The 20,924-nt window shown below is 40.9% G+C and overlaps 1 protein-coding gene across 12 annotated transcripts in view; it reads left to right on the top strand.

Moving 5' to 3' along the window:
* cacna1g (calcium channel, voltage-dependent, T type, alpha 1G subunit) overlaps positions 1 to 20,924 on the top strand; it is a 333,543-nt gene that overhangs the window by 190,180 nt on the left and 122,439 nt on the right. For all 12 annotated transcript variants that reach the window (XM_036142517.1, XM_036142513.1, XM_036142509.1 and 9 more), the window contains exons 7-10: positions 1,045 to 1,339; positions 1,826 to 1,918; positions 4,073 to 4,964; positions 6,369 to 6,757. In XM_036142517.1, the coding sequence (XP_035998410.1) occupies positions 1,045 to 1,339; positions 1,826 to 1,918; positions 4,073 to 4,964; positions 6,369 to 6,757 (1,669 nt within the window). The remainder of the gene's footprint in view (positions 1 to 1,044; positions 1,340 to 1,825; positions 1,919 to 4,072; positions 4,965 to 6,368; positions 6,758 to 20,924) is intronic.

Raw genomic sequence — 20,924 nt, 5'->3', positions numbered from 1 at the left:
TCCAAAATGCTCTAATTATAACTCCTACCTCCTGTTCTGTGAGCTTTCAATGGGTCATCAATAAGAACTCATGTAGAGGGAAGATGCTTGGGACTTTTGTGCCGATTTTAGATAACCTTAAACTTATATCTCACCACATGGATGATGCGAGTCAAATCTGGGCCTCCAGCCTTCCAAAAAAGAACTACAAAGTGCGCGCACTGTTCTGTCTGGACATTTTCGTTAATTTCTGCGAGGTGAGCAGTGCTTATACGTCATGTCTCGCAAAGGATTGTGGGATCGCTTATAGCTCCTTAGCGCCGGTAAGGGACATCAGGTTGTTTTTTTATCCTTCATTTATACAGTTTAGTCCCTTGAGACTTAGTGTCTTATTTACCAGAGGTTCCTATCCTAAATTACCCGCGAGAGGAAGCTTACAGGCTTGTTTTCCTACCCTCTTCCCTACTCACTGACTGCCCTATTCAGACAGCACTTATCATGGTGCATCAAAATAAAAGCTTATGGCTATTTCATTAGACAAAAAGACCAACAACATTAATTATGGATAGCTATTTGATGACAGCCTGTACTTGAACGAGAAGATTCCTTGCAAAATCTCCTTCTGCAAAATCTGGCCATTTTTCAAATATTGCTTCTCTGCCCTTAGAAAACACAAATGCAAACATCAAATTAACAAGCCTGAATAGCAACCTTTCCTGATTTTGTTTTTATTTTCATCTTTAACTCACATGGCGCTAATTAATGCAACTTAAAGGTTTCAGCACAACAAGCGGTTTTACACTTCTCCACGTTAACGCAGGTTCTCAGTCAGATGTCAGAGGGGAATGGGTCCTTTCCCTTTGATAGACAATGGCAATGTGACTTCTTATCTTGATGCCCTAAAACAGATACAAATTAGCATTTTTTTAGTTTGAGAGTCATCTCAGGGCACAGAAAACAACATGACGGAGAAACAACGATCGAATGCGTTCCACTTTTACCTTTTATATCAATTTGTACTTGTTAGAAACTTGTGCCACTTTTTTTTCTTTCTTCCTCACACAGCCCTCTTTCCGTGGAGCTGGGAAAATACTACCACACAGAGAACGATGATGAGAACCCGTTCATCTGCTCCATGCCCGGAGACAACGGCATGAGGGACTGCGGCTCGGTTCCCAAGCTGTACGACGAGGTGGGCCAGCAGTGCAGTCTGGACATTGACTCCTACAACAGCACAGACAACACCACCTGTGTCAACTGGAACCAGTACTACACCAACTGCTCCGCTGGCCTCATCAACCCCTTTAAGGGGGCTATCAACTTTGACAACATCTGCTATGCGTGGATAGCCATCTTTCAGGTGCGGTACCTGGTAGTTAGAACTGAAATACTGGACTTCAGAAGGAGTTTGATTATGAAATTTTCTGCAGAGGGAAAGTTGGTGTTGCTGATGAGCAATCCTGTAATCAAAAGCCTAATTGGCTCAGTGGTTGGTGCATCAGGGACTGACATAATTAGGGGGGCATTGCCACACAAAAGGGAAAGCTCTTCACTTGTTTGCTATACTTGCATTATATTTTGCACCACTGTTAATCCATATCAGTCTGATACCAGCAGGTTATGTTAGACGACAGAAGCCAAGTTGGAGATTGTAGCAAAAGTCAGGCTCTTAGACACAAAAGGCAATTTTGAGATAATCCTTCGAACATACGAAGGTTGGTATTTCAAAAAATTTTAAATCATGGAAATGTATTATTTTTTTAAACCTTCTGTTTAGGTGTTTTGTGGTTGTTTGACCAGATTCTCCGCCATCTTGTGCCTTCACTGCCTGTGTTCCTTTTTTTAGGTCATCACTCTGGAGGGCTGGGTAGACATCATGTACTTTGTGATGGATGCCCACTCCTTCTACAACTTCATCTACTTCATCCTGCTAATCATTGTAAGTGCTTCTTCTTCTTCTTGACCCCAACAGTTGTGCTTCTAAGTTTACAAAACCTGAAATATTGACTATTTCATGACATTTCTTCAGAGAATATGAATAATAAAAACGTTTCTTTCATTGCTCGTTAGGTGAAATAAATTATTGTGAAACAGTTGTGTTTTTTAAATCAGCAGAAAAAAACAAAATTTGACCCTAATCAAATTTATATGTAACCAGAAAGTTTTGATCTGATGATCTTGGCCACTAAAGGTCCTCACCCAGGATGTCTTTGCTCATAATTAGTGACTATATTTAAAAGTGCATAAGTTTCTGGGCTCCTGATAGATCCCTATATGTTTCATCTACTTCTGCACTGATGTTACTGGAATATGAAACATGAGGAAAAACAAAAGAATGAAGGATCTAAATTAAAGGATCTACAAGAGAAGGTAAGCTATGTTCAAAGTCTAGTAAAGGTTGTTGAAACTAGGCAACACCAACATAAACTAGCATATTTTTTTTTACCACATCTGCTTAAAAAAGTAGTTTGGAATTCAAAGAAAAGAACTTAAATAACTTCCGCTAACATGTAGGACTTTCTGAAACAAGTGGTGTGGCTGTTGAAACATGCATACTAAGGAGGCACTTGAAGAAAATATGGGCTCAATGGTCGAGAATAAAATGATCATTATACCAGCGCCCCAGGGGTCTGCTTACAGTACGTGAAGCAGCACAGAGACTCGCCTCAAAACATTATTTGAACACAACTGAACTGCATCGGCCCAGCCGTCGAAGCTACACTCGGAGAAGAGCCAAAAACACCTTTGACGATACAAACTTCATTCCTACTTTAAAAAGTGGGTAACTGAGCTTTTGGGGACATTTTATTCACAAGGGAACAACAGACTTGAATCTCTTGAATCATAAAACACCTGAAGACAGAATTAAGGCATCTATTGGTTGTCATAATGTGTTTTGTCAAAGGACCGCCACAACAAGTGGGGTGGAAGTCAGCCCACCTTTGTTATGCCCCAAACCTTGAAGTCCACAGCCCTGTGTCAGCTGTCTTGTATACGGGCAAGGTGGCTTCACAGGTCAAAGAAGTGATGTGCTGAAGTATGGTTTGTGGGACCAGCCAGTCTCAGGAAACATGAACAAAAACAAGTCAGAATAATGTCCAACAAGAGGAGAAATTGTTTTTGCTTGGCCGTTGATTGAGTAGCTATACTGGTTATTCTTTCATCATTAATGTTTTGAGAAAGTCCATATGGTGCAGATTCTTTGCATGGTGCTGACCTGAGTGCTACATGACACCTCCTGTTGCCCTGCACTGCAAGCTTCACCCGTGAAAACCCACCAAACTGTTATTTATTGCTGTTTTCCCTTGGGATTTAGGAACATCCAGAGGGAGCTCAGTTTTGTGGTTTTGTGAAATGTTTCATGAAAAGGGCTTTGGTCAAAATTTATAGCAAGATCACTCCTAACACATGTACTGGAAGGACATTTGTACGCATTAGCTCAAAAGTGGAACATGGGACATATATAGATGTTCCAACATGAAGATGATGCCAAAGACAAAGTAAAGTAGACCTGTCATTTGTTACAGCAGCAAACAGTGAAGCTTCTGGAGTGGCCATCTCAGTCTTCTGACACCAATATCATTAAAACACTTTGGTAGAGCTCAGGCCTATAGTCAATGCAAAAAAAAAAAAAAAAAAAAAACTAACTAATAAGAATTTAGAAAAACTGGATTATTTATTTATTTATTTATTTTGCCAAGAACAGTGGGCAGCCTAACAGTCTGAAAAAATAAACTGCCTCATCCACAACCACCACAAAGGACTTCAAGCTAACATTGATGTTAAATAAGGTATTATGTGGTATCAAGAACTAGGTACTGCAAAGTTTTGGTAGCTTCTGTTCTTGTTGATTCTAAAACATTGAACAAAACTGAGCAAATGACTCCAACCAACCAGTAGCTATGAGAAAAAAACACATTGTTTGCAATATGTGTCATCTTTAGAAAAGAAACAGCCAAAAAACAACTTTGAGTATGTAAATTATAGAATATAACTGTGTACCACAAGTGCTGATGATTGAGCAGATCATGAGACTGATACAGCTGCAGACAATGCTTTTATAACAATGTCGTCTACCCCTCTCCATCCTTAGATCGGCTCGTTCTTCATGATTAACCTGTGCCTGGTGGTCATCGCAACTCAGTTCTCTGAGACCAAGCAGAGGGAGAGCCAGCTGATGAAGGAGCAACGAGTGCGCTTCATGTCCAACGCCAGCACTCTGGCCTCCCTGTCTGAGCCAGGCTCCTGCTATGATGAGCTGCTAAAGTACCTGGTCCACATCATTCGAAAGGGGGCCAAGCAAGTTGCTCATGCCTGCAGGTTTTTGGCCCGTCGTGCAGGACTTAACATTGCCTCCTCACCACCAGCTGCAGAGACCCAGCAGAGCCAGAGGCAGAGACGAAGGAGGAGGAAATCTTCCAGGCAGGGGTCTATGTCAGTTCATCACATGGTTCAGCACCATCATCACCACCACGATCACTACCATCTTGTTAATGGCAGCATCCGGGAGGGTGGAAGCATGAGGTGTCTGGAGGGGAGGGATGTTGAGGCAGGGGCTCCGAAAGCAACCGCAGGGTTTGTACCACTGGGCTTGGCACCAGCGTCTTCTTTGATAGCCGCAACCTCTGACTCTAACCTCACTGTTTTGGGAAACGTCACCTCAGGGGCAGCCGATTCATCTTCAGGTTGTAGTGCGCTCAAAGCAGAGGCTTCTCACTGCACTTTGTTTCCCACCAACCGGGGAACAATTCCAGTGCCCTTCCTGGTTCCAACTCCCACATCCAGGGCCATGAAGAGGAACTCTGTACCATTTGCTGCCCCAGGGCCCAAGAACTACCCTACCCTCCAGGCTCGAGCCCTGGCAGAGTCCAGACGAGGGAGTGTTACTGCCAGCACTATAACAAATCTGAGTTTTAACCTGAATATCCCACCCCTGCATCTGGAGAGATGGCCATCGAGCCTGATGGACACACGCACTGCAACAGGTACACACTAAGAAAACTATGAATACATTTCAGTATGTGGAAAACTTTTGATTAGCTATGTTACTAAGTACCTCCATTGCTGACTGTTTGTTAGAATTTGTTTTTTTTAAGGATAAAGTGGAAGGTGTACAATATATGCCAGTTTTGTTTTACTTTGGAATAAGCTATTTTGGTGCACTGGGGTGAATATATGAGCTTCAAAACATAATCGTGTCTTGTTATTGCTCTCAGAATAATAATAAGAGTTAGAAATTGACTTTGTAAAGTACCTTGATATGATGAGTTTTGAATTAGCACTAAATATTATTTTTATAATTATTATTACTATTATTATTATTATTGTTATTATTATAAATTGTATTATTATACATTTAATTTGAAAGTGCCTTTCAGAGTACTCAAGGACACATCACAAATTCAGCAATATATCAACAATAAATCATGCTAAAAAACAACACACATTAAAAGGTTTCAAGGAATAGGCAACCACAGCAAGTAGGTATTCTTGAACAGATGCTTTTGAATTTAGACTTGAAGTGGGAAAAAGTGTCAGTATTGCTGGTATCTAGAGGTTCAGCTTTCCAGTTTGGGAGCAGAAGATAGCTCTGCTACCCATGGTGCTGAGGCGGGCAGGAGGAACTGTAAAGTTGATGGAAGAGGAGAATGCAGGGTTGCGGGAGGGAGTAGCCATGTGAAGGAGATCAGAGAGGTAGTGGGAGTAAGGTTCTGGATGGCCTTGAATGTGTACAGAATAATTTTGAATTGTATTCTGAGTCTAAATGGGTAATGTACGGATTATAAAATTTGCTTATTAAATGAATAAGTCATTCGAGTAGCAATACAATTTCAGGTAGATATTTCCAAGGGAAAGAAAATAAAAAATGAAAAGTAGGGGTCCAAGGACAGAGCCTTGGGGCATGCCAGTTGTGACAGGAGATGGATGGGAACTGAAGAAATTTAGTTGAATGAATTTTAGTTGAATGAGCCAACTTTATTTGAATAAGTATGACCAGAAAGGTAAGGATGAAATCAGTTGAGGGGGGTGTCAGTGATGCCAATTGAAGATAATCTGTGGAGGACAATGATAAATTGTATCACAGGGCATACTCAGGTCCAGAAGAATGAGAATAGAAAGTAAGTCAGAATCAGCTGCTATCATGAGGAGGTAGTTGGTGATTTTTATGAGAGCAGTTATATAAATAAACTGAAAAAATGGAAAAATAGTTAATACATTTTTTATGGAGCTATGGGCAACAGCATCATGTGTGAAAGTGAGGCCTTAGTACCTAGTGTTCATCTCCAACAAGCTCCCTCTAACACAATGCCTACAAATATTATCCACAGCAATTGTAATGCTAATATGCTCTGCAATGGGATTTTGTGTCATTTCTCATTTGGCTGCAGCTCAGCTCTCCTGCCAGCTGTCAGCTCGTGAGCTCGTCACCATGGACGCAGCAGGTCTGACCATGGACCCTGAGACCTGCCCCGATTGCGCAAAGGCACTGGCCAATGAGTCAGAGGGTTTCACCGAGGGCAACGAGATGCCAGGAGACTCCGACAGCGACGGGGTGTACGAGCTAACCCAGGACCTCCACCACAGGGACAGGAGAGACAGCCGGCAGCCCAGAAAGAAAAGTCGGAGGTTGGGCAAGACAGCTGCCAAGGTCGTCCACTTTTGGAGGCTGGTGTGTGACACCTTCAGGAAGATTGTGGATAGCAAATACTTTGGCCGGGGAATCATGATTGCCATTCTGATTAACACTCTGAGCATGGGGATTGAGTATCATGAGCAAGTAAGTGCACGTTTCTCTTTCCGTGTGCCCTAGTAGGAGTTTGTTTGAATGGTTGAACAAAGAGAACATAGGGAATACTGACAGTGGCAGAGGGATAGAATATAATCAGAGACTATTGGAAGGTATTAGTTTGGGGTTTTGGCAGGTGTGTCATTCTGTGTGTTTGTGCCAGCAACATTGCTCCCATATGCCCAACTGGTGTTCCTGGTGTCTCCTTCCATTCTTGCTTGTTTACACAAGCCTAATGGCAGCCATATGTGAGAGAGCGGGAGTATAGACCAAAGAGAATTTGTAGCTGGTGTTTTGCCATCTGAAAGAAAATGCATTGCTCTTTATTTTTATTTAATCTCCTCCATTTCCTTCTTTTGGATCAATTACCTGAGGTTATGATGATGTGTAATGCAATATCCAGTTTAGATTCAGGTAGTTACATGCTAATATAATGTGTGCATGTGCCCAGCGTGATTAGATGGGCTGAAACTCAAAAAAGATGTGTGAGGTATGAACAAATGCAGTCAAGTACCTAAGGACTGAGTCTTACTCACCTGGCCCTCCTTTTTAGACTGACTATCAACAAAACTGCAGTTAGATTACTCTCAACAATAAGGAAATTTTCATCAATATTGTAGCAATCCTTTGCATATTCTGAAAGTCAAACAGAACCCTGGAAATGTTCTTTTTTCATTCATCATATAATGGTAATCTTGTACTTACACACGCCTTTATTGTTGTGAATAATACAGGAAAACCCGTTATTCCGCCACACAACATAGTTACGTTTTAAAAAGTGTATGCAAAGATGGGTAGTGGTAGAGAAAGCAGGCAGGCAAAGCCAGACTGGACAGATGAGGAGTGGCAGTTGAGGCAGGCAAGCAGAACCAGACTGACCCGGGGTGGCAGGCAGTGACAGGACAAACTAGATGAAAGCAGGAACTGACCAGACCAGAACAGACGATGCGGGCTGAGGAACGACCAGGACGGGCAGAGCAAGCAACTGGAAGTCATAGGGAACAAGGCAGACTTCACGCAGCACTCAGACACTGGAAACACACATCAGTGAGGGCTAAATGTGGACCAGAGAACTAGAGTCCTGTTGGCAGAGCACCCATGAACTGGTAGTAACACGACAGCAGTGCGCATGACGCAAGACGAGACATTCTGGCAGACAGTGGATGACTGAGGCAGGTATAAGTAGGCATGTGAACAGGGGAGAAGAGTTGACTGTAGTTAGCGGCAGCAAGTAGAGATGATCTGAGCTGACTGACTGGAGACCGGTGACTGAGGAGTGGACTATGCGGACAAAAGAAGGGGCATGAAACAAATTAGTCTAGAAAAGTCCAAAAAAAAATATTAAAAACCGAAATCATGACAAATATTGAGCAAAACTGTATTATTATTTTAAACCTTTCTGTGCTTTTCACGGGTGCCGCCGTATTGGCATCCCCAGTGCCTCAAATACCGTGCTGGCCCTCAAATCAGGCGAGACTATTTGTAATTATGACGTACCAGGCCTGGGAATACAAGCAGAGACATAAACATCCTAGAATGCCAGGCATATGATTGCAAAAATGTGCCACATGTATGCATAGGGAAGTCTGTTTTCATAATTGCCAACCCATCGAAAGACGCGAGTTTGTGAGAACAAGCAGGAGCATGGTGTGCCAACTGAGACCAGGCAGTATGATGACAAGGGGGGTTCACACTGTGCTTGGTGCAGTTTGTCTGTCACTTACATGTTTATAGTAGCTTAGATGTTTATGAACCATTTATATATATATATATATGTATATATATATATATATATATATATATATATATATATATATACATATGTATATAATATAGATATATATATATATATATATATATATATATATATATATATATATATATATATATATGTATATATATATATATATATATATATATATATATATAAGCAAGCACTGTGTTTAGTTAGCAGCCTGAGTATACAGTTTGATCTTGGAACGTAAAATGTTACTTTTGCAATACTTAAGTAAAGCTATCATCAATAATCAGAGTTTTGGTTGTAGAACTGGTAAAGCTTAAGGAATTGTAAGCTGTGAGAAAGATCCTGTCAAGGAACCATTACCCAATGTGTAAAAACGGTGGTAGATATTAAAATGTTTGGCTAATCAGTTCCAGAAAGTTACATATAGCTAGACTAGTTTTTCTTCCAGTGCCTCCCTGCCATGGTTATCAAGGAAAGAGTCAAATAAGATCTAAAGTCTTAGTCCATAAAACTTTTCCTTCCTCCATCAAAACAATTGTTTTACTCTTTGGACTTGATGTTCTCCTCATTATTTTTTTTTATAAAGAACATGAAGAAGTCTGCCAAGTGCAGGTTTCAGTGTCAAGGACCACATTGTGTTTGAGGCTCCTGTGTTGAGTTATGCTTTTGGCACGTGGGATCTGGAGTAAAATTACATAAGAAGAGTGAAGCGAGTGACACAAGCGTTTGTTGTATTGTTTGCATGTGTTGGTGTGTAGCAGGATCCTGGAGAAAGGCCAGCCTTTACTGGGTTACTTTCGGTCTTTGACCCAGTACCTTTAAACACATCCAGATGGAAAAAACACTCAGAGAGAAAGCAGGTTTTATAGCTTTCTAGTCATGAGTGTTCCTCCAACCTTTTTTTCCCTGGCTTTGTTTTAACTTGGCCTCTGGCTTTATTTTTTTTTATTTTTCTTTTCTTTTTCTGCTTTTCGTTTTTCTGCTTGTGCCTCCTCCTTTCTTCCACCAATTCCACCTAACTTTTCCTCTTCTTTTGCCACCTAATGTTTTTCCTTCACTTGTTGTTGATATTTATGGAGATCGATCACTAATACATAACAGTGATTTTTGAGAGAAACCAATTATGTTTTTCTGATGATGTTGATCCAACGGCATGTCACGTCACAGGCAACCAACTTGGAGGTGAGACTCTTTGCGGTATCTCTATATGGTAGCCTGCATAACAATCTGGAAAACTATTATTCAATTCAGTTTAATTTGAGTTATACAGCACAAATTCACAACACATGTCATCTCAAGGAACTTTACAAAGTTAAATTCAATCATATCATCCAGACAGATTGGTCAAAGGGTTTCTTATCTAAGGAAATCCAGTAGATTGCATCGAGTCATTCACTCCTCCTGAAAGAGCGTAGAGCCACTTTGGACAATTGTCTGCTTTGTTGATGGCTTTGCAGCAATGCCTCATACTGAGCATACATGAAGCGACAGTGGAGAGGAAATCTCCCCTTTAACAGGGAGGAAATCCTCCAGCAGAACCGGGCTCAGTATGAACGGTCATCTGCCTCGACCGACTGAGGGTTAGAGAAGACAGAGCAGAGACCACTGATCTCTATTTATTCACTGGATTGCACATTGGCCGTATATAATACGTGTCGCTGTGAAGCCACCAGCCGCCATATTGGTACTCCCTATTTTCCTCCAGTAACTAGGGAATACATGCACTACAGCATCGAACAACAAGGATTTTCTCATGTCCAGGGGGGGCTTAAGACTTTTAAAATGTCAAATGCCATATACTTTTATGTTATGTACGAATACTATCAAGTACTGAGAAAGCCATGTGCTGAAATATTTTGCATGTTATTTTTATATATATATATATATATATATATATATATATATATATATATATATATATATATATATATATATACTTATTTACTTATATATACTTATATACAGTATATAGTACTTGATACTGTAAGTACATCCACTGTGTAACGTTTTCACACAGCCAGAAAACTGCTTGTTGTTTCCACCAAAACCTATGAGGTTCTGTGAGAGTAGGGAGTAGCAGGATGGCGGCCAGTGACTTCAGTTTTTCGGGCAAATCAGCAATCCAGTGAATAAATAGAGATCAGTGGCAGAGACACAGAAAAGCAAAGAAGCACACGCTGATCCAGGAATCCTTTCTATGCTATATGGTAATAGCAGATGATCTGTCTCCCATGGATAGTGTCACAGTTAACACAATGTCATCAACTATGAAGAGAAAAGAACACAGATAGAACATAAAGTTAAAAGTTGAAATAACAACAAATATTGCAAAATGGGAGAACAATAGGGGAATTCAGCATAGTGAGAGAAATAGATCTTGATGTCCTAAAGTGGACTTTTGTCATTTTTCAGAATGGAAAAAATACCTTTCTATACTTTTAAAGACCAACATTATTATTGTTACCTAAAAGTGCACTCACGCAGCATACATGTCCTCTTGCTGCTTAGAAATTATTCCTGCCATCCTAGCCCATATTTCACCAGGTGACATGGAAGTCCACAACACAGAAAAATGCTATTTTTTAACACACTTAAAAAAAAAAATAATAATGCTGTACTGTGGCCTTTGTAACGTACAAATTTGAACAGTTCTCTTGTTGAACAGGAAATACACCTCTGGCCATACACTTTAAACTTCTCCCTATTCAGCACTTTGTGTGGCTGACGCTGATCCCTTCAGTTCCAGACAGGTTGCTAAAATATTTAAAGAGAAGCTGCACTAATTGCAGGCTGATCGACATCCAATAGGCACAGAGATAAAAGAGCTTAAAAGGTCTGTGGAACTCTTTCCTTGTGGAGGAAGACTAGGGTTCACTTTCAACTGTCTCTGGTGCCAACTTTTTTAGGGGTTGAGTTTTATTTTCGCTGTGCTTAGAGTCTCTGCAGACTTATGACAACACCATGTGGAAAAAAAACTGCCTAAAAGTAAGTTAATGGAGGATGTTCTAGAAAGGAATCATCACTTCCACTCTATATGTCATAAAGGGAATGTCCAGGGAAATCTTTAGTGACTTGCCTGTAAGTTCCTGACTGTAGATACAACAGCTCATCATACTATAATCGAGCACACTATGATTGAGTTTGTCAAAGGGAAGGAAAGGATTCTGCCAGCATCTGATTTGTTCTTTTACGCAAAGCTGATCGATCATAGCTACCATCTGTTCTGTAACCTCTCCTTCCAAGTATCATGAGCTGAGTGAAGGTCAAATTTTTCTATCTATCTATCTATCTATCTATCTATCTATCTATCTATCTATCTATCTATCTATCTATCTATCTATCTATCTATCTATCTATCTATCTATCTATCTATCTATCTATCTATCTATCTATCTATCTATCTATCTATCTATATCTATACTATATATACTCTAAAATATTGTCATATGACAATGTGCAAAACAGTGCAAGAGAATAAATACATGTCAATAGTTTTGAGTCAGAATTACAGAGGGGGTGGAGGGGTCTGAATCTCTGAGGGAGGCATTGTAGAGAATGATGACCACAGGCAGGAATGATTTCCTGTGGCGCTCTGTGGTGCATCTGGGTAATAGGAGTATTCTGCTGAAGGAGCTCCTCTGCTGGGTCAGTGTGTCGTGGCGAGGGTGTGAGACATTGTCTAAGATGGACTAAAGCCTGGACAGCATCCTCCTCTCTGCCACGGTCGTCAGAGTGTCCAGCTCCTCCCCCACAACATCAGTTTCCTGATCAGTTTGTTCAGTCTGTTGTTGTCTGCGACCCTCAGCCCACTGCCCCAGCATGTGACAGCAAAGAAGATCGTACTGGCAACAACAGACTCATAAAACACCCTCAGCATCGTCCCACAGATGTTAAAGGACCTCAGCCTCCTCAGGACAAAGAGTCGACTTTGACCCTTTTTGTAGACCGCCTCGTTGTTTCTAGTCGAGTCCAGCTTATTATTAAAGTACACTCCCAGGTACTTATACCTGGGAGGGACAGTGTGTCTTTAAGAAACACCTCTCCAGCTAAGTTAAGTTGGACTTCTTATTGATCAGGTTGACCTGCTTCCTGTGTGTAGTTCTGTCTATGCGTCTTAAAGAGAATTTATGAGGACACCACAACCGTCCTGAAGAATAATTTATGTGGAGATCAAGTGTGCAGCATATGACTGTGGTACGCATGAAAAGTGAGTCGAGGCGCTATTTATTTGTTAGGGACAATAAATGTCTCAGCTCAGAGTGATTACATGCTGCTTAATGGGATTATAAATTAGAAATTATGGCAGCCAAAGGACACGCCAATGCTCAGCTTTCTGTGTTCATAATAAAGCTTCTGAATGGTGTCTGTTTCCTATTGTGAAAAATCACTGGGATCCACACCCCCATGGCAGATTTCACTTGTCCACTATTACACACTCCAGCCCAGGAGGTGGCAATAGCGCACTAGTTTGTAAATCGCAAGACATGATGGGTCATTTATAACCAGGAACTAAATGCAATCCTTTAAATCATAAAACTCCTAATTGAATTATTGCTTAAAGATTAATAATATTAGTGAATATCCTGGAGACCTGCTCCCATAGGCCTTGGAGTTGAACAGCACGGTGAATTGATTCTGAGGTACCAGTACGGCACATCACAATTATTAACAGAAATAACGGCTTTAAAACATCCGTCTGAGTAATTAATCTATATAAAGTGTTCACTTTAGTTAATTGAGAAACTAAACAAATTGACTTTTCGATGATATTCTGATTTATTGAACTTGACTGTACATTACCTGTCCTGGGTTGGCCCTCAGAACTGCTTTAATACGATATGGAATAACTTTGACAAGGTGTCGGGCCTATACCATACACCTTTCTCCATCACATAACAGCCATCTCACATTCCCATGCTGATTCTTAACTTGAACTTCAGCGAGTTGTCTTTACCACATTTAGATACCTAAATGCATTGAGCAGCTGCCACATGATTGGCTGATCCGCTACTTGTGTTAAAAAGCAATTTAACGAGTGTCCCTAAAAAGTGAGTATGTGTTGCCCCGCAGTGATGCGGGATTGACTGTTCCTCACTTTGCCATCTGATTCTGAATAATTGGATATTTTTTTCATTAATACAATGTTATGTTTCATGACACATTTGAAAGGGGTTTTCAATAATCCAAGAAAGACGTCATCTATGTAATCAGTTGTTTTTTTTTTGTTCCCCGAAAAAATAAATCGGATTTTATCCAATTAATTCTTTGTTGTCTGTTTTATCAAGGAAGGAATTGGTCGACATCCAAGAAATCATTTGGTTTCTGTCCAAAAATGAATAAGTAATCACCAAAGACATTAATTGATATGTTTTAATTAAATTGGCTCTAAGAAATGAATTGGGTCTCATTCAAGAAAAAAAACTAAATGTTTCTCTGCCTTGATTTTTCTCTTATACCAATCTTTAATTAAAATGACATCCAACTCATATTCTTTGCTATTCAACAGGACCCAGCATCATTTATGTCATCAGTCTCAACCTGACTTTGCTTTTTTTCTTTTCTCTCCTCTTTTTCTTGCTCCTGAGGAAGTTCTTAAATTAAAACTCTGCAGCCTTGTTTTGTCTCTGAACTGGAAACATTCGTCATCGGTTTGGCCATCAGAACATGAAACCCTTTAGGCTGTAACCTCTGAGCTTGAAATGCTCTCCAGGTGTAAAGATTGTTGTGACAGCTAATAAGCCTTGGCAGGCTGAACCAGTTGCAGAGAAACCCCACCGGGACGTGCATACACCACGATCAGCTCTTTGAACTCCGGTCTCCTGAGTGGGTGGACGGATACAGCGCATCGACACACTTGTCCCTCAGCACGGTATTTTCACTGGGGGGGGGGAGATGCGTAGATCTGCAGGGCTCCAACTCCCTGCTCCAGTGACATTGACCAGACAGCCACCCACTTTTCTCATTAGTGCTTTCAATCTTAAAGCTGCACACACACACAAACAAAGCTGTGCTCACATTGTTCTCTGGAAGGATGGGTTGCACTAGCAAGGAGAAGGAGTCTGCTTTTTTTTTTGAATACCCTCCAAGCAGTTTAAGAGTGTTACCATTTATGGTGGAGTTGATGGAAGGGTTGCATCTGCCAAATATGTGACACGGCGTAGTCTGTTTACTTAGAAAGGCCGAGCTCTTTCTCTTACTTCACATATGCCACTTCCCCCAGTCTTTATAGCCACTTTGGCCCTCCTGTGCGTACCTCCACGTCCCTGACAAGCAGTGCTGAGGGCAAAACAGATCGAGGAGAAACGCTGAAGCATGCCGACGGTGGCGGCGTCACGGGATAGGCCGCGCTAAAATGCACGGTTCCTGTTTTGAAAATCGGCGCTGGTGTTATAATGGAAGCTTTTTAGCACGGACATCAACATTGATCAAACACGGAGCTATTACAAGAGCACAAAGTGATCCAAAGGCACTTCGGGTCACTCGGTTTACATTTTCCGCTGGCAGCTTCTCCATCTGTATTAACCTTGAAAGCAAGTCCCTTAAAAGACAGAGCATAAGTGTCTGTCTTTAAGCGTCTGCGTGAGGAGAGGATGGAGCGTGATGGCGTTTGAACGCTAAATGTGGGTGTTTGATCCTACGGGTTCGCTTTCACAAGTACAAGGGTAGCCTTGCATCCACTTTAAAGGTTATATAGCTGAAGGGTGAAAGGAGCATTGTGCTTATAACAACAAGGAAGGTTTTAAAGCTTGGAATGAGTAGTTTAAGATAAATGGTCAGAGGGGCTTTTTCTTTTGAATGACTGTACAGTTGTAAATAAAAAAAAATAAAAAAAATGTGCAGGATACAAGAATGCTGAATTTCCAGTGTAGGTCCCAACAAAAAAAAGAAACTGTTTTTAAACAGTCACTAAAGCACCTCTGAAATCCTACGCTTTCTCTGTTGTGAGCATCAGGATCATCCATTGCCCAGATTGGTGTACGGACGACTCATAGAGGGTCAGACTACGTGTAAACAAGCAGAGCCGACTTAAGAATCCAGGTTTCATTGTGATTTGATTTGGTGGATGTAGTAAAGCCAAAGTTGCACAAACAGCTTCTAACAGAACCAGATGGGGGTGTTAAGTCATTTTTGTCCAGTCAGACTGTCTTTTAAATTGAGGAGCAAGACACGCTGGAGCTTAAACGAGAGGCAGAAACAAGCAGAGATGAGGATAATGCTCATCTTCAGAGACATATCCAGATTCCGTGTTCATGTTTTCATTTAATTGCTTTCTGCGACTGTTTGCCCCTCCTAAATATTATCTGTTCAGTGCCATCTTTTTTTACATCATGTCTGTGGTTATTTCTTACAATAATCCTCATTACTCAGAGGGATCCTGTACCTGCACCTTTCCATGTGAACAAGCACTTTTCATTCCAAAACTTGGAGAGGAAATAGTCGTCCCCTAGATCTCTGCATTTTGCAGCAGCTCTTTGGAGATGTGTCGTTTAGAACATGGTGCATCGCCTTCATTTAGCCTCATCCTGTCACTAGGGAAACCATGATTTATTGCATATTTAGCTGGGGAAACAGTCTAGGTTGCAATCTTTCTAACTTGTATAGTAGTTCTGTTGAAAAAAAAAAAGATAAATGCATAGACATTAGGAGGGTTTTCTTTGAAGTGAGTTTAGCTGCTGTTATTCATATACTATATAGTAAATGTATGGATAATTTTAGGAGATGTCTGACTTTATTACTTTATAATACTTGGTTCTCTAACATTAGGACAATTTTCGTTAACCTTAATTTTAATTACCCAAATTAATTTGGGTAATTGCTTGTGTTATGATGATATGCCTGGCTTCCATTGTTCATTTTATGGCCAGGTCTCCTTTCTAGAAGACGTTTTAATAGACGAGGGTAAATATGCACATTGACACACTTGCATTTTCTCTGTCAAACCCAGAGAGATATCCAACAGACGGCTTTGCTTAGCTTTCTGCTTAAATCAGAGGCAATATTTGTGTGGCTCATTATCTCACTGTGCGGATGCCGAGTTCAAACCCAAAGGCGCTGGCTGTCCTCCCAGGCAGGGCTAAGAAAAAGCTCTTTCTTAGTTCATGTTGAGAAGGCAGAACAACAGCTCCAGATCCTGGCTTGGCGACTAACTGCTTTTCCTGCCACAAACTCCGTGAAATCAAAAAAGGGAGAATCAATCATGTGATCAAGTGAATGGTTCTGTTATTTGCTGCTTCAATGAGATGTCAAATTACACGTTGCCTGTACAAAGTTCCCACTTCTGAGGTTAAGCCACCATTCCTCACCCATTATTAATGTTACTATTCTTTGGCTCTTTGGTATTTGGTATTTTAGAAGGAACTGTCCGTACTGAAAAAGAAAACAAAAAAAAACTGCATGTGAAAAACAGACAGAGACGGTCATAAAGGGATGGTGCGAATAATGGGGCAGTTCACCCCAGTAATTATGGCTGGCACTTTTTATCCCTTCAAAGGGATAAAAGTAACAGCATGGGAGCTATAAAATCCTTCCGGATTGCATGGCGCTCAAACATAAGCAAAGTAATTTTTATGAATTATTAAGAATTATTATGTTTGTGGAAGAACTTTATATCAGGATTTCATTGTTTAATGTGGACTGCACTGATTCTGAACCTGCTTTAACCTCAATCACACATGCTAAAAAAAAATAGCCTCCTTACTTTACTGAAAGGCATCTGACCCGGACCAAACACATGAATGTTGGAATTAATTCACTTTTAGGTTTTATTTGCCAGGAGTTTCTTAATTAGATTTTATTTATTATTTATGTTTATTTGAGGTTGAATGCCAACCTTTTGAACATTTTGCTTAAATTACAGAATAGTGCAGGTGGATTCTATTGGCATTAGAAGCTGGAGTAAGTATATGATTTGAAGCTTCTAAAGGGGCTGTTTTACACATTTAACTGTGGAATCGGATGATTAAATCATTGTACGCCCACACGATTGCTTTCACATTTTCGAAAATAGATAGAGGTTTTCTTTGGAGAAACACCTGTAATCTATTCATCCACCAAAATATATTAGCAGTTCTGCTGGAAATGCTGCATTCAAGTTCATTAATGTCAAATATAGAAAATGTTGACAATCAGAAGAGTTCCTGGTAACACATTATCAGTGAAGACTTAGGGAACTTTTCTTTTTAAATACCCCCCGTTTTTACAGTGGAGTTTTGTCAAGAGAATGCGAACAGTCATCCTCTGCTGCTTAACAAGTAACTTTAGATTTGCCTGTTTCATTCACTACAATGAACTGTGAGTAACTTTGTGTCTTTGCCACTGTCACCCAAATTTCCACATCGTGGGACAGTAAAGGATTTCTTATCGTATCTTATCTTATTTGTTGTGCACTGGCGCAATGTAAAAAACTGATTTGAATTGAATTTATTTCCCCTAATGCCCTCTTGTTCTTTTATGTTAAAAAAAGTTGTTGGCACCATTCGAAACTTATACAATGGAGACAATTAAATAAAACTAAATTGTTATATTTAAATTTTTTTTGTTTGTAAAAGAAATCATTTACAAGATCATCAGTCCATTTTCTCTTTGTAGGGGCGATGGTGATTAATTGTATCTCTTTTGAGGTTGCTATTAGGTTCCTCCAGCTTTTTTCAGGAGATTCAATACAAAACACATAAATCACTGAGTCAAAATTGTCCTTTTACTCGCATTATGCTCTCTTAAGTAGCACTTAGCCATTGTGATTGAGTTTCTCCACCTTTGTGGGCCTGTGCCATGCCTTTGAAAAGCAGTACTCTGAACAAAACCCCCACACAGAGAAAATATGGACATGCAGAGTCTGCACAGTGCTGCTGTTCCAGATCCCGATTAGATTAGATCGCATCAGATTTGGTGACATTACATTAGCGATAACCAGATTACACTATTCCTCATCCAGCGCACCTTACCTGCTAATGCTCTTTGAGCCTCATTAGCCAGGAAACAGCCACCGAAGGAAGCAATTAGAAAATCAACAGCATCTTCATCACTCACACAATCACACAGTGGATGCATTAATCTCCCTCTAGGTAGCACAAACACCTCGTTGGCAATTAGTCAATAGCAACGTTTGTCCTATGTGATAAGCCAGTGGCGGCAAACTTTTCTTTTTTGTTCTACCTCTGCGTCTCATGCGTTTCTTGAGTGTGAGAAAGGTTTTTTTGGTGTTTTTTTTTTTATACGGTGCAGTAAGCTTGCATGATGCCTGAGGAATGTCCAATATACAAGCTGGAGCAACGGCAGAGGAGAAACAGTGGGGGAAAAATAATGACCTGAAGCTGAGTCTCAGGGCCAGATGTCTGCAGTCCAAGCCTCACCTCATAAATAGCGTACCTCTTGTTCTGGCTCATGAACCAGAACAAGAGGTTGTGTGTGAGTGTGTGTGTGTGTGTGTGTGTGAGCGGTGAGTCTTCATGGGAGGGGATCTCAGCTGTACGGACGTAGATGCGTGGCCTTAATTGTCTTTATTAATGAAACATCAAAGATTGCGGGTGTGTGTGAGTGTGTGAGTGAGTGGGCGTATTTGTGTGTTGGGGCATTCATCTGGGAGAACCCTCTGACATCTGAACGTTCATGCATCCGTTTACCCTTTCAACCTTCCTCGATGACGCAACACGTGTCCGTGCGCAGATGAAGGATTTACCGGCGGCCTCGTCGCCGCGCTCATCAGAGCTGCACACAATGAATGGCTGGAATAAAGCGGCGCGATCAGACAAAAGGGGTTCATCTGTGTCTGTGAACCCAAGCACACAGACGACGGCAGAGAGGTGGGATGAAACGGCGAAAAGCTTCTTGTTCCCGGACAGGAGCTGTGGGCAAAGGATTCTCTTGTTGTTTAACAATGTTAGCCTTTTATCTGTGTGCCTTCTATTGGAGGGAAGCGGATTTGTTTGATGCTGCTTCTACATACAGCGGTTTACAAGTGTGCATACCCTTTTAAAAATGTTCACGCAGCAACCAGAAACGTTTGTGTATTTTATTGGGATTTTGTCTGACAGACAAATGCAAAGTCTTAGCCCACATAAGAATGAAATGGAAGGGAAATTCTTTGCAGTTAAAGCTGTAACTGTAGGGGTCCAACACTAACATGTCTTTTTGTTCTGTTCGGGCAAGAAAGCTCAGTCACATTAAATAGAGAGCACCTTTGGACATCATTTGTCAGGTTTTGGGCCAGATTCCGAATGGGATTTCAGTCTAGACTCTGAGTTGACCATTTCTATACATGGATATGTTTGATCTTTTCTAGGCTATTCCATTCTAGCTCTAGCTGCATGTGGAGTGTCGTCCAGATGGAAGACAAACCTCTCCCCCTAGTCTAAAATCCTTTGAAACTGCTTCAGATTGTGTTCCAGGACTTTGCTTCATCCATCTTCCCATCAAATATGACCAGTTTCCCTGTCTCTGCTGCATAAAGCATCCACACAGCATCATGCTGCCACCACGTGTCATTGTGGGGATGACGTTGTAACCAGTGTCCGAAATTAACTTTGTTATTCACCGGTCAAGTTGGCCGGTAGATGTAAAAATCCACCGGCCAGCCATATTTTTTACCGGCCAAAATATTAATCCTGACCAGACCTCAATTTTTATAAAAATTAAGAGTGAGATTATGTTAATTATGGGGGGGGGGGGGGGGGGGACAGCTTAATTTTAATTATTTTTTTTATATTTTTTAATTATTTTTTTAATTATTTTGTTATTTTATTATTGGGTAAAAACATAAACAAAAAAAAAATACAACTGATCCAAATGACCAGTCAGTCACGTTATCTTTGTCAGCATTTTATCATCCTAAGAAATTTAACATCATGTTTTTAGTACAGGGGCCATAACAGGGGCCAGGAACAGTTCTACATGGGCATAGGCCCCTGTTGGCCCCTGTTCAGAACCGCCCCTGTGTATGGTTAAAAATGTTCCCCTCAGCTGCAACACTTAAAGCACTCAGGGTTCACGCTGCGTCTTTACGCTGATCTCGCTGCTGGATTTTACCCTCGTGCGCTGCGCCCCCGATGTTACAGGTTACATGTAACGTAATTGTGCGCACCTGAATTCAAGCGCAACGCACCACGTCCACCGAAGCACCGCTGGTTCTGTGTCGTTAAAAACAAAAGAGCATGAAAAACAGTTACTGACTCTGACTTTAATTGGGACATTTTGGTACGAGTGGAAGGACATTAAACGTAGCGATTCACGTTTTGAAGGCTGGCCGCTGATAAAAGCACCTTGCTCCGAGAGGGGGCGGGGGAGGCGCAGTAAGAGCGGAGAAGCACAGAGCCGCAGCGGGTTGTTAAAAAAAAAAACAGAATAAATAAGAACGAAACTTATAAACAGACTAATTGGCGTTTTAGACTGTATCTGGTTAGCAGATCTGTTTTTTGA

The sequence above is a fragment of the Fundulus heteroclitus genome, chromosome 10, assembly GCF_011125445.2.
Source record: "Fundulus heteroclitus isolate FHET01 chromosome 10, MU-UCD_Fhet_4.1, whole genome shotgun sequence".
In the NCBI taxonomy this organism is placed as follows: Eukaryota; Metazoa; Chordata; class Actinopteri; order Cyprinodontiformes; family Fundulidae; genus Fundulus; species Fundulus heteroclitus.
Note: the sequence above shows the minus strand (reverse complement) of the source record. Positions and strands in the feature narration are given on the sequence as shown.